This window comes from Heliangelus exortis, chromosome 7, assembly GCF_036169615.1.
Source record: "Heliangelus exortis chromosome 7, bHelExo1.hap1, whole genome shotgun sequence".
Classification (NCBI taxonomy): domain Eukaryota; kingdom Metazoa; phylum Chordata; class Aves; order Apodiformes; family Trochilidae; genus Heliangelus; species Heliangelus exortis.
The window spans coordinates 17,669,683-17,685,017 of NC_092428.1; the positions used below are offsets into that span (position 1 = coordinate 17,669,683).

The window sequence follows — 15,335 nt, forward strand, 5'->3', positions numbered from 1 at the left end:
GAGGATAGGGCCACAAACCTCCCATCCCAGAGCAAGTCCCTGCTCCCAGTCTGGTCCCCACTCCCAAGGGCACCTGCTGAGCTGAGGCCACCCTAACATTCCTGAAAGCAGTGGAGTGGAAGCACAGTGGAAGTCACAGGGTGTGTTTCCCAAGCAGGCCTGCTAGAATTGCTGCTGTTAGCCCATTAGGTCAGATGTGTTTTGCTACAAAAGCACAGTAGTCCCCTGCAGAGATGACTCAAATGTGTAATGTTAAGCCAGTTAAATGGTGCTGCCAGCTCCACAGATGATGAGCTGCCTTTTCATACTCAGACACTCTCAAGCTCAGGTATAGAGGCAAGGACAATTTTATTTCTAAAACTCCTATCTCAAGTACTTGTACAAAATGATTGCAGAAAAATATACCCAGTGCACCATCAGCTAGCACCTTGATAAGAGTGAATACAATAAATCCACAGGGAGTCAGTTTCAAGAAATTTGGAATATAAGAGATGTTCTGCCCCTCAGCTCTGAACCCCCCTCTACAAGTGTTAGAGCCAGTCAGACAGATCACGTGTGTATGAGGTGCAACTCCGCTTGGTGTGAGTGGGGCTTCAGCACTTCACACAAGCAATCTGTCCATCATATGAAACCACGTGGTTTATAGGAACCGCAGGAATCAGCAGGATTTTTTGCGTGTAAGGCTCATTGACGTCAGTCTGAGTTGGACAGTCTATCCTCAGAGTCTGGGATAATCAGCCATACAGGGATCAAAGGCACAAAGCACATATGAAGCACTACAGCAAGAACATCTGGAAAGGAACCAGAAACATTTGAGTATCATCTGTCAACATCTTCATGAAGACCAAGCATTAACTATGTTTTCATGTTGCCCCGCACTGGATTCTGTTGCAGCTCACACAAGGCTCCCATTGAGAGAAGTCGAGTGACTTTACTGTCTGTGTAAAGACCAGAAATCAGACACGGTTTACCCCACTCTTGAAAAACCTTTCAACATTAACCAACAAAGTCAACTAATAGTAGTATTCCTTTGGTGAAGTTAGCTAGGAGGTATGTTAGTTTTTGTTTGTGTAAGTCTTTCACTGAATCCTTCTCCATAGTGGAAGAACATTAAACTCACCAAGTGAGTTCAAAGGTAGAACTGAGACATGGGTGGGATGTGAAACCTTGATTCTTCCTTCTCCTGTGTGCATCATGATTTAGTGTCATCAGCAGGCACTGGGTATCTTCAAGTAACAGAGAAAGACATGGTAAAGTATGCTTAAAACCTGTATCTGATATGTCTGTGATATTTTGCAGTAAGGAGGTGCACTTAGAGCTACCTGTTTCTCAAATTCATGTGAAGTGACTTGTCCCACCGCACAACAGATTACAATATTTTGTTCTTTCATAGTAGTGATTAGACCAATTATAGCTTAGCTATAATGGAAAGATACAATACAATTGCTCTTACTTCTCAGTCAAATTTCCCAGTACCTGTCTCTCTCTCTCTGTCACAATTTAACTTTAAAATTGAGATGGGGTTTTAAAACAAAAATATCTAGAATCCTACTGAAACTGAACATGAGCTTTCTTTCAACTAAATCTCACCTGTCAACCTGTACTGGTTATACATTAAGAGCTAGAAAGGACCAGTAACAAAATCAGCATTAAAAACCAATAAATATTATATATTTACTACTTTCTGTGAACACTTCCCTGAACACTCATAAAGGAAAATATCTAGGTTTATGCCTACTATTCCTTAGCAAGTATGATAAATGCCCCTTTTTACTGCTTCAGGCACACTCCTGTCCAGCCTGGGCTCTGCAGTGACCGAACAACTGGTGAACCCGGAACAGCACCAAGGGCAGTGAAACAAAAACAGAGGAAATGAGAGAGCCTTAAACAGGTGAGGTGTGAAGTGTTGTATGGAGAAGAGGGGCCTGGGAGACAGAGGCATATGACAGTGTTTGGGACTCGAGGCGGAACTAAGTGCACATGACATAGGGACATGTGTCCTGAAACCTGTAAGTAATGATATCTGCAGGTGAAAATGGAAGTGAGAAGGATTTAACCTTTCTATGTATTCTCTGGCTTGTTGCTTTGGAATGGGAGTATGCTTCTGTAGCATCTCTCTTATATTGCCCTGTCTTGCTGCTGCTTCAGTTGACAATGGGTTTTTTTCTCTGCAGACCACTAAAAAAGGTCCTTGCACGCTACAGACCACATGTGAGAGTTGCTTGCCTAAATGCAGGAATAAACTGCCATGAGATGAAATATTCCTATGTAATGAGATTAGTGACATGAACATAGCATGGGATACAGCTTTCAAAAATAATTACATCTGACACCCCCATCAGCAAGAAGATGTAGGGGCTGCAAGCTCTGAGCTTGGGAACAGCATATGAAAGATTGGCTTCTCCTGGGAAGGGAGGCACAAGGGAGGATATTTTTAGTACTTTGGAAAAAAGAAAAAAAAAAAAAAAAAAAAAAAAGAAAAAAAAAAAAGAAAAAAAAAAGAGAACCTGCTAGAATTTAAGTGCTCTTTGGTTTGATACCCTCGTTATTGAGGAGACTGTAGGTAAAGAAAGGCAAAAAAGGGAGTGGAAGTGGTACTGAGGATGGGGCCTCGAGAAGTGGGACGCGGCAGTGGAAGCAAGAGGTCGGTTCTTCGAGCAGGGGGGGAGCGGCAAGGCCGGGCCGGGCCGGAGTGGGGTGGGGGGGCGGGACGGGTGTCCCCCCGCCGCCCTCTCTGTCCCATCACCGACTGCGCCCGCCGGTACAATAACAACCCACCGACGGCGGAGCAGGCGGTTCCAGCTTTAGCGACGGTATATATAGATCAGACATTTTCCAAAAAAAGCAGCGACGCGCTCGCTCTTCTCGGCGTCTCTTTCCATCCGTAACTCAGGGGAAAAAAAAAAAAAAACCAAAAAACCCCCAATTTTTTTATTTAAGAAAGGAGCAGCCGGATTCCGATTCTGTGGCTGGGCTGTTTTTTTTTTTGCGGTTACGGGATGCTGAGAAAGTGAGCGAGGTCCGGAGGGGCGGCCCCGGGACCTCCTCTGTTTTTCCGAGCTTTTTAAAATTTTCCGGAACCAGGCCTAAAAAGGGCAAGCGGGGCGGGGCCGGATCCTCGCCTTTTTAGGACAAGGGCTCCGCCACCGGAATACCCCCCTGGGCGGTGGCGGGGCGCGGCTGGGGCTGCGCGGGGCCGGGGCGGGTCGGGGCCGCCCCCGCGGGGTGCGGAACGGGGGAAGGAGGGGGGGGCTCGGGGAGGGGGGGGTCAGGGCGGGCGCGGGGCGGCGGGTCCCGCACGCGGGCACCCACGTGACTGCCGGGCCCCGTTCCTCAGTCCTTATATGGGCAGTGACGTCCCGGGCATTCAGGGGGCCCCCATAAATACTTCCCGCCAGACGTGTCCTCCAGCGCGAGCTGCGGCGGGAGCGCGGCTCTCCCGGGGCACCGGCACCGCCGCGACGGGGCGGCCGCCCGCCCCCTCAGCACATGCCTCCTCGCGCCCCGCGCCCTCTCCCCGCCGTCCCCCCGCGCCGGTAGTGGGAGGCCGGGGAAATCGCCCCCTCCCTCCTCGCTGCCCCCACCTCCCAGCCCCGAGCGCCCACCGCCGGCCGGGAGCGCCGCTCCCCCCGGCCGCCCCGCTGCCCCCATGATGACCGCCAAGGCGGTGGACAAGATCCCGGTGACCCTCGGAGGGTTCGTGCACCAGCTCCCCGAGGGCATTTACCCTGCGGATGACATCTCCGCCGCGCTGCCAACTTCGGTCGCGATCTTCCCCAATGCCGACCTGGCAGGGCCGTTTGACCAGATGAGCGGAGTGGCAGGAGGTAAGCGGAGCCCGCGCGGCCGCGCAGGGGCGGGCCGGGCCGCCCGCGGAGGGCGGCGGAGACCCGGGGCGGCGGATGGCAGGGCGGGCGGGAAGCGGATAGCGACGGGGGCCGCGGCCCCTCCGGGGCCCTCCCGCCGCCCGCCGGGGTCTCCCGCAGCTCTCGCGGCAGCCCTGCCTCCGCGCTCGGCTTGGGGGCAAAGTTGGGGCCGGCTCGGAGCGCAACATGTGCGCACCGGAGCTCCGTGCCGGGCTGGGCCGGGCGGCGTCCGGGACCGGGAGCGGTGCCGGGCCGCCCGGTGGGCGCGGTGCGGAGAGCTGACCGGCTCCTTGCCCCCCCAGACGGCATGATCAACGTGGACATGGGCGACAAGCGGGCACTGGACCTTCCCTACGGCGGCGGCTTCGCGCCCAGCGCCCCGACCTCCCGCAACCAGACCTTCACCTACATGGGCAAATTCTCCATCGACCCGCAGTACCCCGGCGCCGGCTGCTACCCCGAGGGCATCATCAACATCGTGAGCGCGGGGATCCTGCAGGGGGTCAGCACGCCCTCCTCCGCCGCCCCCGCCGCCCCCTCCGCCGCCTCCTCCGCCTCCTCCTCGGTCACCGCCGCCTCCGCCGCCTCCCCCAACCCGCTGGCCGGGGCCCTCGGCTGCACTATGGCGCAGGGCCAGCCGGCCGACCTGGAGCACCTCTACTCGCCGCCGCCGCCGCCCTACTCGGGCTGCGGCGACCTGTACCCGCAGGACCCCTCCTCAGCTTTCCTGCCCGCCGCCAGCGGCGGGGCGCTGCCGTTCCCCCCGCCGCCCTCCTACCCCTCCCCGAAGGCGGCGGCGGCCGACGGCGGGCTCTTCACCATGATCCCCGAATACGGCGGCTTCTTCCCGCCGCCCCAGTGCCAGCGGGAGCTGCACGCCGGCCCCGACCGCAAGCCCTTTCCCTGCCCCCTCGACTCGCTGCGCGTCCCGCCGCCCCTCACGCCGCTCTCCACCATCCGCAACTTCACCATGGGGGCACCCCCGGCGGGCACCGCCCCCGGCACCGCTCCCGGCGGCGGCGGGGGCGGCGGGGGTGAGGGCGCGGGAGCCCGGCTGCCCGCCGGCGCCTACAGCCCGCACCACCTGCCGCTGCGGCCCATCCTGCGGCCCCGCAAATACCCCAACCGGCCCAGCAAGACGCCAGTCCACGAGAGGCCCTACCCTTGCCCCGCTGAGGGCTGCGACCGCCGCTTCTCCCGCTCCGACGAGCTCACCCGGCACATTCGCATCCACACGGGCCACAAGCCCTTCCAGTGCCGCATCTGCATGCGGAACTTCAGCCGCAGCGACCACCTCACCACCCACATCCGCACGCACACCGGCGAGAAGCCCTTCGCCTGCGACTTCTGCGGCAGGAAGTTCGCCCGCTCCGACGAGAGGAAGCGGCACACCAAGATCCACCTGCGCCAGAAGGAGCGGAAAGGAGCTGCTGCTGCCGCCGCCGCCGCCGGCGGGTGCCCGCAGCCCGGCGGCGGGAGCGGCGCCGCTGCCCTGGCCCCCTGCGCAGCGCGGACGCGGACGCCCTGAAGGCGCGCAGGAGCCAGAGCGGAGCCGCGGGGCCGCCTAGCGCGGCGGGACGCGGAGCCCGGCGGGAAGCAATGAGCACCTGCGGGGGGTCCCCAGGGCCGGGGCAGGCTGGGCCGGGCCGGCGGGTGTACATAGGGGCTGCGGCGGGAGGATGGATGGTTGGTTGGATGGATGCATGCAGTACCGTCGTGGTGAGGTGTCCTTGGTGCCTTGTGTGGTGTAGAGCCCGGTCCCCTGTCTGCATGTGGGGGGTGCCTTACCGATCCGCTCCGACGACAGCGGCGACACCGAGACCCGAAAGTTTTCCCTCCCTGGTTTTAGAATGGCTGTACATATCTGCCTATTAATATTGGGATTTTTTTTTTTTCTTAGAGACTATATTTTTGTACGCACTGTTTTGGGGTTTTGGTTTTCTTTTGGTTTTTGTTTGGTTGGTTGATTTTTTGGTTTTGTTGGGTTTTTTGTTTGTTTGTTTTTTGGTTTTTATTTTCGTGACTTAAAAGTGTTACGTTTGTAGTAGAACTTGGGACGGGATGTAAATACTCTGGCTAGAACCGTTGCCCGTTGTCCGCCGGGAGCCGGCGCGCAGCAGGTAACACGAATAATGCACAACCACTAACGGGAGCTGGAAGGAGAGCGCGTTTCTTTCTGGCCACTGTAAATAAACTTTTCGACAATAGGGTCGGTGCTTACAAGGTTTATAAAAGACGACAAATAAATCTCTTAATTATGTTAAATTGACACCTTTATTTCCGTAGGTTGCCTGGCCCGGCCTGGGGGAGGGGGTGCCTCCCGCCCGTTCCCGGACCGCGCCGGCCGCCGGCTGCGGGGGGCTTCGAGGCTGCCCGGCCCGGTCTCCGCTGTGCGCAGCGCACCGCCTCGGCGCGGAAAACCAGCGGTCCCGGTCCCAGCGTAACAAACACTAGCTCTCGGGCGGGGATTTCCCTCGGAGTCGAGAGACAGGCTTAATATTAACCGGGGAGCGGGGTGGGTTTTTTTGACTCACTTTCTGTTTTGTTCCGCGGTTACGATCCGCCGCAGGCAACCTCTACGAGTGGGCACCTCCGGAACAGCAGGTACCGCCGCCCCGACGGCCGAGGAAAGCAGTTGTAGGAGGCGCGGGGCTGGGTGGGAGGCACCGGCCCCCTCTCGGGAGCTCCGCGGGGGCCGGGGGCGGCGGCAGCCCTCACCCCCACCGTGCAGCCGGGATTTTTCTGCTGAACCCATCCGGCCGCAACATGGCACTGCTTGCTTTTTTTTTTTCTTCTTTTTTTTTTTTTTTCCTTTTTTTTCCTCCCCCCCCCCCCCAATTCTTGTATTCTTGTTATTGTTTTTTAAGACGTTATGCTGGCTTGGCCCACCCTCGGGTGCTGCCTTCAGTGCCGGGCCATACCAGCCCCGTGGGCTCACCCCGCTGCCACAGAGATCCCCGGTACGGTGCTGCCCGCACCGCCAGCAGCACAGCCCAGCACAGCGGAGAGCAAAGCCCTTGCCCCGTCGCTCCCAGCCTCTGTTTGCCCCGCTGCTGCATTTCGCTGTGCTAAGTCTCGCTGGCACCTGCCTTCTCTGCCTGAAGTGTCCTGCTCCTTGTTCTTCTGGAACTGGCACTGGCATTTGGAGCTGCTGCTCTCACTCTTTGCTTGGGAAGGGCAGTCATCGATAGCTGAAGCAAGGTGCCCGGTTTTGAATCAGACATGAAGCAGGCTTCCAAAGCCAGGTATGGACCAGTCTACATGGGATGGAGAAGCCAAGGGGAGAGGCCAGGTCCACCTTAGCAGCACAAGTAAGCCTTTGCCTCCCCTGCTGTGTCTGTCGGTGCCACTTGTGTGCCCCTGACCCCAAAAAGAGCCTCTGGGCCTGCTGGCACAGAGGTATCAGAGATGGAACCCCATGGGAACCACGGCCTCCTTGGGCAGCGTCAGTGGGCTGTGGTACAGGAAGATGGATGGGATCCCCTGCTCTCAGCTTGCTGGGTTCCTGAAGGTACTGCCACAGCCTCGGAAAACGGCAGCTTTGTTGCAGCCAGTGTAGCGAGCAAAGCTGGCATCTCAGCTACCCAAGCACACAACCCGAGGTGCTGCTTGCACTCTCCAAGTTACTCTCTGCATGCATGCTACAAGAGTAAAACCCCAGATTAAAGCAAAACAAGGTAACACAGAAATGGAAAACAAACTGTACTACGAAAACTGCCGATGCCTAGCACATAGCTGCAAGGAAACCTTACACCATGTAACAGTGAGCAGTTTTACACCCATGCCTTTGCCTTACAGTAACAGCCAGCTTCAAGAGTGGTACTACCACATGTGCCTGGATTTGTCTCGGGGGCACTGGTGGAAGGTTTGGGCTCAGAACCCAGTGTTAAGCATCACCAGTAGCACCGTATGGACTTCATCAAAAAACCACTTGTGCTCTGTACCATACTTGGTTCAAGACACTTGTACTTGTGAAGGAAAGTAATGACTAGTCAGTGGTGAGATACCTTGTATTTATTCTGTAATTCAGCAATAACAGTAATTTCACACAGTATTGTGTGAAAACACAATAACCAGACTGCAGAGAGAAGGAACAGCATTACAGACTTAAACCTTCTGCTTACAGATATCTAGAACATATGAAGTTTGTTACTGAGTAAGCAAGAAATTACACAAAGAGGCTTTTCTTCGATGCATCTCAGGTTTTCTTTGCTACTTTTCCCAGCTACGTTTATTAGAAAGGTTTTGCCACAACTGTTAACAACACTCTGCAGTGTAAGGAGCCATGCTGTCCTCTATGAAAAGATGCATTAAAGTCCTATCCCATTAAACGTCTTGACTAGGTTTCACACGTGGAGAAAAATAATTCGTAACCGAACAGAAAGACCTAAGGGGAGGACAGAACAGATGAGATTAAAAAATGCTCTCTGTTACAGTTTGTTTTTCCAGTACAGCTGCTTGCATGCACCACGCTATCTTTGTGAACTTCTGAAAAAACATGATGGTCTTCATTAGCATCGGAGAGAGCTGGAAACAGCCTGTAACACAGGGAGGCATTGCGTTATAGTTAATGGCTACATTCGAAGGAGAATTGTTGCACATTAACTAATGCTAAGCTGCAGGGGAATTCCAGGAAAAACAGGTAAGCCAGCTGCAGAAATATCAGACACTTTAAAGTGCTGCGAGAATAAATGGAGATCACTTGAAATAATTTCCACTATTTTTTCCTTGCAAAAGAATTAATCTGTGCATGCATAACACTGACTGTATTTTACAATCATTCTTTCACAGGCCAAAAAAAAACCCAAAAAAACCCAAACCAACAAAAACCCCAATGCTGTGTCAGGATCATTTAAAAATTTAAAACTTCGCACATACAAGCCACTGTACAGGAAAAACAAGTCTGCTTTTATAAATACACAACAAAAAATTAAAGCCAGTTGTGGAATGATTTCTGGAGCGGGTTGGCACATCACTTGGGAGGTTGGTAAGTCATGTTTTCTTGTTCAAATTTCCACATCTTGACCAAGAGGGCCAAGCCACCCCAGCCTGGGTTCGTGGTACAAAGTGTGCATTAGGACAAATAGGCACAAGACCAGTCCTTGCAGTACAGAGTATTTCAACTACAGAAAGTTTCTCCCTTCTTAGAAAGACTGCATCCCCTGCTGTAGACAAACTGCATCTCCAGAGTGCTTTCATCATAGCAAGGTGAAATTCGTGGTGTCTCTTTTATGCTACGTTTTTTTAAAAGTGTTATGAAAAAGTAGTCTTTATAAATAGTACAAAGAGGGAAACCACAAGGCTTCAGAAGCCCGAAGCGTTTACTTGTCTGTATGAAAACACAGACCACGCTTGAAAGAAAAGACATCAGGTCAAACCTTATCTGTACATAGGTTATGTGTGCTGCTGTATATAGGGTTTGCAAATACATCGTGTTTCTAGAGTAGTTTCCACAACACAACAGTGGATAGTTGGTTTTTCCTTTTAAGATGCTCGGTTTCTGCTACCATCTGCCACCACTGCACAAGAGGTTCCAAGTGCGGTTTGTTAGCAGCTGATCAGTCTCCTTCTCCTACTTGAAGGAAAGATGCATAGACTGTAGATCTGAGTTGCAATATCAAGATCTTACATTCAACAGTTTAAGGAACCATTAAGTAATTCTAAACCTGATAGTGTCCCTTCGGAGCAGGGATTCCTTTAACAGCCCTGGGGATCAAGAAGCACATCCTGCCTTAGGTGTTATTCTGGGTTTAGGTTTTTGCTAGCAGGGTACAGTTCTTGCTGAGACTTGCTCTGGAGATGAAGTCCCAAAAAGCTGCAGACAGAGCAGCCCCCTACCCAGGCTGGGTGGGTACGCTCCATTTACCCAACCAGTGCCAGCTGGCTCTGGTGGTGGAAAAAGTCTGGGTGTCCTGTGACAATTCTCATTGCATTTGCTCTCCCTGCCGGAGCCCGATCCCCCTCGCTGACACACGACAGACACACTATTTACACAGGATGCTGGATTATTTCCCCCCAGCCATTCAGTTGAGCAGAAGTTTAACCGTGCTAGTCCTCCACGTCAGCCCACAGGAGATAAGCACAGAAGCGCTTTACTGTCCCCGACACAGAGCCGGGCAGGCCTGTGAAAGAGACCGGCTTGGCATCGCAGCGTTCCCGGGGAGCCCCAGCCAGCACCCCCCGTCCCGCCGCCCGGACACGGGACAACGGGCAAGGCGCAGCCGTGGTTCAGGCGGCACTGCCCGCCGGGGCCGGGGCTTGGAGCGAGAGAAGGCGGCCGGGCTGGCGGAAGGCTCCCGCCAACCGTCCCATCGGTCCCCCGGGCCGCCGCTGGGCCCGGGCCGCCTCAGAGGCAGACGCGGGGCCCGGGATAGGGTTCGCCCCCGCACCAGAAGTCGGCGGCCTGCGGGGTCTCCATCAGCCAGACCTCCCGCGGCAACCCGGGCGGCTCGGCGCCAGCCGGCGGCCCCTCCAGCAGGCGGTAGTAGTGGCAGTCCCGGCCGTGCTGGGGGTCGTAGGGCGGCGCCAGGATGTCGAGGAAGGCGGCGGGCCCGTCCACGGCGTCGATCTGGTGGAGGTTGTCGGTGTGCGGCGAGAGGAGGCAGGGCGGGGAGGCCGGCGTGTAGTGCTGGCGGGAGCGGAACAGGGCGCGGTGGCAGGGCCCGCCGGCGGCGGCGGGCGGCGGGGCGGCGGCGGTGGGGGGCAGCGTGTCCAGGCAGGCGATACGCAGCGTGCCGTAGAGCACCTTCAGCATGCCGTTCATGCCCGGGTGGTCGTGCAGCGGGATGCAGGCGCCGCTCCGCAGCAGGAACACGCCCATGCTGAAGCTCTCCGTCTCGCAGATGTGCATATAGCTGACGGGCGGCACCACGCCGGCCCACGGCAACCCCCCGCCCGCCGCCGCTGCTGCCGACGGCCCCCGCGGCGCCAAGTGCAAGTCCTCGGCGCGCACCTCGTCCAGCAGCTGCTGCAGCCGGTGCAGGTTCTCCCCGAAGGCCGGGCCCGCCGGGCTGCGGAATGTGATCCGCGCCTGCCGCGCCACCCGCTGGATCAGGGAGGCCATGTTGTCCCGGGGCATGGCGGCACCCGGCCCGGCCCGGCCGCGGCAGGCGGGACCCTCGCCGCTTCCGCCTCCTGCCCCCGCCCCGCCGCGCAGGCGCATCCGCCCCGCCGTGCACCACGGGGCTCGTAGTCCTGCCCGCACCCGCCGCGCTTTCCCCATGCTCCGCAGTCGCCCCGCACCCTCACCCCGCTCCCCGGGGCCCCGCGAGAGCGCGGAGCCGCCGGGGTTGGTGCGGGTGGGCGGGCGGCACGGGGCTGGGAGCGGCGGGGGCAGCGGCGGCGGTGAGGGAGGGAGGAGGGAAGAAAGAGGAGGATGGAAGGAAGAGGGAGGAGGACTACGGCTCCCCATCGGGGCCGGCGGAGGTGAGTGTCCGGCGGGGGCTGCGTCCCGCGGGGTGGTGTGTGAGGGGCGGCGGGCCCGGAGGGTTCCCGCGGGTGTGCGGCTGGACCGCCCGCGGCCGCCATCTTAGCGCCGCGGGGCTTGAGGTGCGGTGGGACGTGCGGAGAGGGCCGCGCCGCGGGCAGCGACCGCCCTGGCTGCGGGCCCCGGGCTCCGGGCAGTGGGAGGGCTCCTCTCCCGGCGGGCAAGCGGTCTCGCAGCACCCGGCCTGCCGGTAACCGGGAGGCTGTGGTGATAAAGGGAGCTCCCTGAGCTTGTGTTTCGTGCCGTGTAGCTGCGGGAGGGTGAGGAAAAGGCGCAGGGGAAGAGCTTTGTACGTGTCCGTGTAAAACTGAGCACGGTAGAGCATGGACAGTGTCACAGACGTATAACGGGGTAGGTAAACAGTGTCTTTTTGATCACCTATTGCTCGTTACATTTAAGCCACTGGCAAATTTATCAGATTTCAACTAATTTTTTGACTGCCGCTCTCCCGTCGGAATCGTGGATTGAAGTCTTTCTGTACGGCACGTGCTGTCCTTGATGTCACTCTTGAGTGTGATTGTATCTGAATTCATTATCTTTAACCACAGATTAACATCGGATGAGCACATGGAGTTCCAGACGCCGATCCTTAGAGAATCCACGTGTGACAGAGAGGATGGAGATAATCTTTTGGCTCAGTTCCAGCCTGGTGGAGCCCGCGCATGGTTGTTTCAGGCTGATGTACAGAAAGGGTATACAGCATTTATTCTGCCAGGGCATTACCTGCGTAGTTTAATGTCATTTATATACGTGTGGCAATGATCCTATTACCCTCTTTCCAGTATGCATGACTGCACATAGCAGATTATGCCTAGAAAATACTGAAATTTTGAATTCAGAAATTAACCTATTAGTGCTGGGATCTGTTAAACAAGTTAGGTTCTGATTACAAGAATATATAGGCTCATACCACCTTGAGTTCAGTTATTTAAGCAGGTGTTCACCACAGAAGTACCATGGTAGGTCGAGGCCCAGGTGGTTGAGATTCTGAAAAAAACAGGGAGTGATAATAATACTCAGTCAAATGAGACTGCAGTAGCAGCAGTCCAACCAAGTTTTAAAAAAATTATTAAAAAACAAGGAAAACCAATGCATTTTCTTGATTAAAGGCAAACTGGAGTCTTAAGATATGCATTAAGCTTAAGTAAGATATGTGTGTGTGTATATATATATATATATATATATATAGCCTCAGTATTCTTAGATATTGCACGTGAGCCAGAAATATTGCACATGATTCAGAGGTAGATGTTGCAGGCATGTGATGGCTCTGCAGGGGATGAAATACTGATACTGTAAACAAAGTTTGGTGACTTGAATTTCTGCAAACCTATTTTGGTCCTTCCATAAACATGTTTGGTGCACAAATGTAGGTTTCAGTCATGCCATTATTGTCTCTTCTTCGAAGAAGAGGATGATCATTCAAGTTGCTACTTTTGAGTTCCATCTGAATCTACAAAATATTGCTATGTTCAGCTGTTTCTTGTTAATGTTTTAAGTCATTTTTCTCTCCAGTATTTGGAGCACAGAGTGAGGAGTGGGTGAGCATTTCTATGCCTGGCAAGAGCAGGTCTGCCAGGCAGGATGGTAAGGATGAGAAGGGAGATGTCTGGAGTTGAGGGATAGTTTTAGTGGCCCATGAGCCTTTCTCACTGCTACATTGATTGACAACTGGCATTTTGTCAGAAGCCAAGGGATTTGGAAGCTGCCATGTTCAGTGTGCTCTTCTATTCAGTCCCTTTCTGCAGAGATGGTCAGTTAAATTATGTATCTGCAGACTGGAAATTTTTGGCAGTTATCAGTGATAACAGTAAATTCTCTCTCTGTTGGTTTAAGCTATCCATTTGTGCACTGCCTAGGCAATTACATCCTGTGACTGCAAGTGATTGCTGGAATGCTCACTTTTGAACACACTGGTTCTTTTTCTGTGCAACACAAAAATAAGCTGTTTTGTGGAAACAGAAAGGCTTGGTATTGGTAGGACATGGTGCACATGAAGAAACATGCAGTTGTAAGAAAGATCAGCATGGTAAACCAGGATCCTGAGTTTTCATCTCATCCAGATCCTGAGTTGCTGGGTGATATGCAGCGAGTTACTTGACCCCTAAGTGCTTATCTCTCTGTAAACCACGAGTCACACGTCCTGTGTGCAAGGGTGTTTATTAAGATTTTAGGAACATCTTTATGTGAGCATTCCCAGTGCCATGTTATGTTGGTAATAAGATTTATATTTTACATAATCACCTTATGATCCTCAATGTTTTTAGCTACTCTGCTGAGTTCAATTTCTAACAGATACTGACAAAAATATGTCCTTAGAACTTGACATTCCACGTCATGTACTATATCACACCCACGTTTTTCATTGCAGCAATATTAATTTAAAAAAAAAACAACCTCAAAAGAAAAAAAAGATGTCCAGCCAACTGACAGGTAATTCGACACATTTTTTCTTCTGAAAGAAGAAAATATTTTTAGTTAGCCTTTACCATCTTGAGTGCATATGAAATAAAACCATCAGTGTAGTTGCTTGGCTGCGTTTGAGACCATTTTGCCTTGGTGATGCAATGACCAAAGTTCAGCCCAATGGTTTTGTGATACAACCAGTGTGAGTGAGGTCAGGCTCGGGTTGTGGTTTTGGTCTTCTGCTGTTTGATTTTTTTTTCAACACATGCAGAAAGAGAAAGTTCTGAGAAGTGTTTTCAGCTATTTTCTTCTGTCCAGCCCTGCCCCAATTCTAGGCTCCCCTCCTTCCCACCTGAGGTCTCTGATGGGACTGACAGTTTTTCAGCTGCTATGTATTGCAGTTCCCCCCAAGTTTGTGAAATATCACTTGTGCATTTTCACTTTCTCCTAGGGGTTGCTTCCCAGATCCTGTTAGTTTGATTTGAGAAGTTAGAGCCACCTGTAACCATCAGTTAGAAAAACACTCTTGAATGGACAAAAATTGCAGCCACCTGCTTAAAAGGTCAGTTGTTAGCTGTGATGTTGTGTCACCATGCTGGACTATTTCACAAGGTGTAGAACTGGGACTGGCAGTACAGGAACTGTCCTGTTTGCCAGCAGCTGCAGATGTGTGTTTACAAAGGAGCAAAAACCCAGCTGTGTCAAAGAACATCTTTTCCTAACTGTTCCTGGCACTGGTTCTGAAGTCAGAAGGGCAATTAGGTCCATATACATACCAAACTTCAAGCAGATCTATTTAACATTAAAACTCCCACCCACCTTTAGCACTTCTTTACTGACATATATTCTGTGTTACATTAACCACGTAATTCACCCCTCACTGCTCTCTTCATTTGTTGTAGCCTCTCAGTTACATGTACTATTTCTATATAAAGCACATCATTAATGAGTTTTATTGACAGTTTGCTACTGAACAGCCTAGAACAGGAGTTGGAGTGACTCAGAGAAGGACTCAGTGCAGCATGCAACTCCCTGCATGTGAATTTGCTGAGATAATGAGCTGTGTTCTGAGCTTCAGAGTTGAGCTCCATGGATTTCATGCTTCCTGCTGATGCAGATCAGATCTGTGCTGATCTCTGACACCACCCAGGTCAGATTTGTGGTGGTGGGTACTGTGGATAGTCAGGGCCTTATCCACTCTGAACTGACTGTCTAAGACTGATGCTGGGTATGAAGAAGATGTTTACCAGTGTGGTTAGAAACTGCCCTCCCTTCCCTTGCTCTCATCTTGGCATGTAGTTTGCAGGAGGGCTTCTCTTGATAGAGCTGATGATGGTTGGGGGAAGAGTTATAACTTGACTTTTCTAAGTTTTTCAGTTTTCTTTAAAGTTTTCTAAAGTTAACCTGATTATATAATCTGGGAAAACCATGACCTTTGTGCTTAAAACTTAAAAATATACTCAGGAATATTGCTGAGCTGTCCACAATCCTGAGTGCTCAGGTACAGGCAGGAAGGTAATAAAAGACTTTGATAATTACTAAAATGAAAGAAGCCCATAGCTCAATTTGCAAGTGTA

General features: G+C 53.2%; 2 protein-coding genes and 1 long non-coding RNA gene across 3 annotated transcripts; 1 reads left to right on the plus strand and 2 right to left on the minus strand.

Moving 5' to 3' along the window:
- Positions 1–330: 330 nt before the first annotated feature.
- On the minus strand, positions 331–5,119 carry LOC139798457 (uncharacterized). The gene is made up of 3 exons (XR_011726823.1): positions 5,029–5,119; positions 2,779–2,888; positions 331–791 (listed from the first exon to the last, which is right to left on the minus strand). It is a non-coding gene; the product is annotated as an uncharacterized lncRNA (long non-coding RNA).
- Positions 3,253–6,131, plus strand: EGR2 (early growth response 2). Its single transcript, XM_071749108.1, has 2 exons — positions 3,253–3,827; positions 4,169–6,131. Exons 1-2 carry the CDS (start codon positions 3,650–3,652, stop codon positions 5,392–5,394), a joined length of 1,404 nt encoding a protein of 467 aa, XP_071605209.1. The 5' UTR covers positions 3,253–3,649; the 3' UTR covers positions 5,395–6,131.
- Positions 6,132–7,865: 1,734 nt separating this feature from the next.
- On the minus strand, positions 7,866–11,175 carry ADO (2-aminoethanethiol dioxygenase). Its single transcript, XM_071749115.1, has one exon. The coding sequence runs from the start codon at positions 11,086–11,088 to the stop codon at positions 10,213–10,215; it is 876 nt and encodes a 291-aa protein (XP_071605216.1). The 5' UTR covers positions 11,089–11,175; the 3' UTR covers positions 7,866–10,212.
- Between the last annotated feature and the right edge of the window lie 4,160 nt (positions 11,176–15,335).

What these genes read in the sequence shown, in the direction of transcription:
- ADO (XM_071749115.1), bottom strand. Translation starts at nt 11,088, where the DNA reads ATGGGGAAAGCGCGGCGGGTGCGGGCAGGACTACGAGCCCCGTGGTGC.
- EGR2 (XM_071749108.1), top strand. Translation starts at nt 3,650, where the DNA reads ATGATGACCGCCAAGGCGGTGGACAAGATCCCGGTGACCCTCGGAGGG. An exon ending in GATGAGCGGAGTGGCAGGAG is followed by an intron (nt 3,828 to 4,168) that starts GTAAGCGGAGCC and finishes TTGCCCCCCCAG; the next exon opens with ACGGCATGATCAACGTGGAC.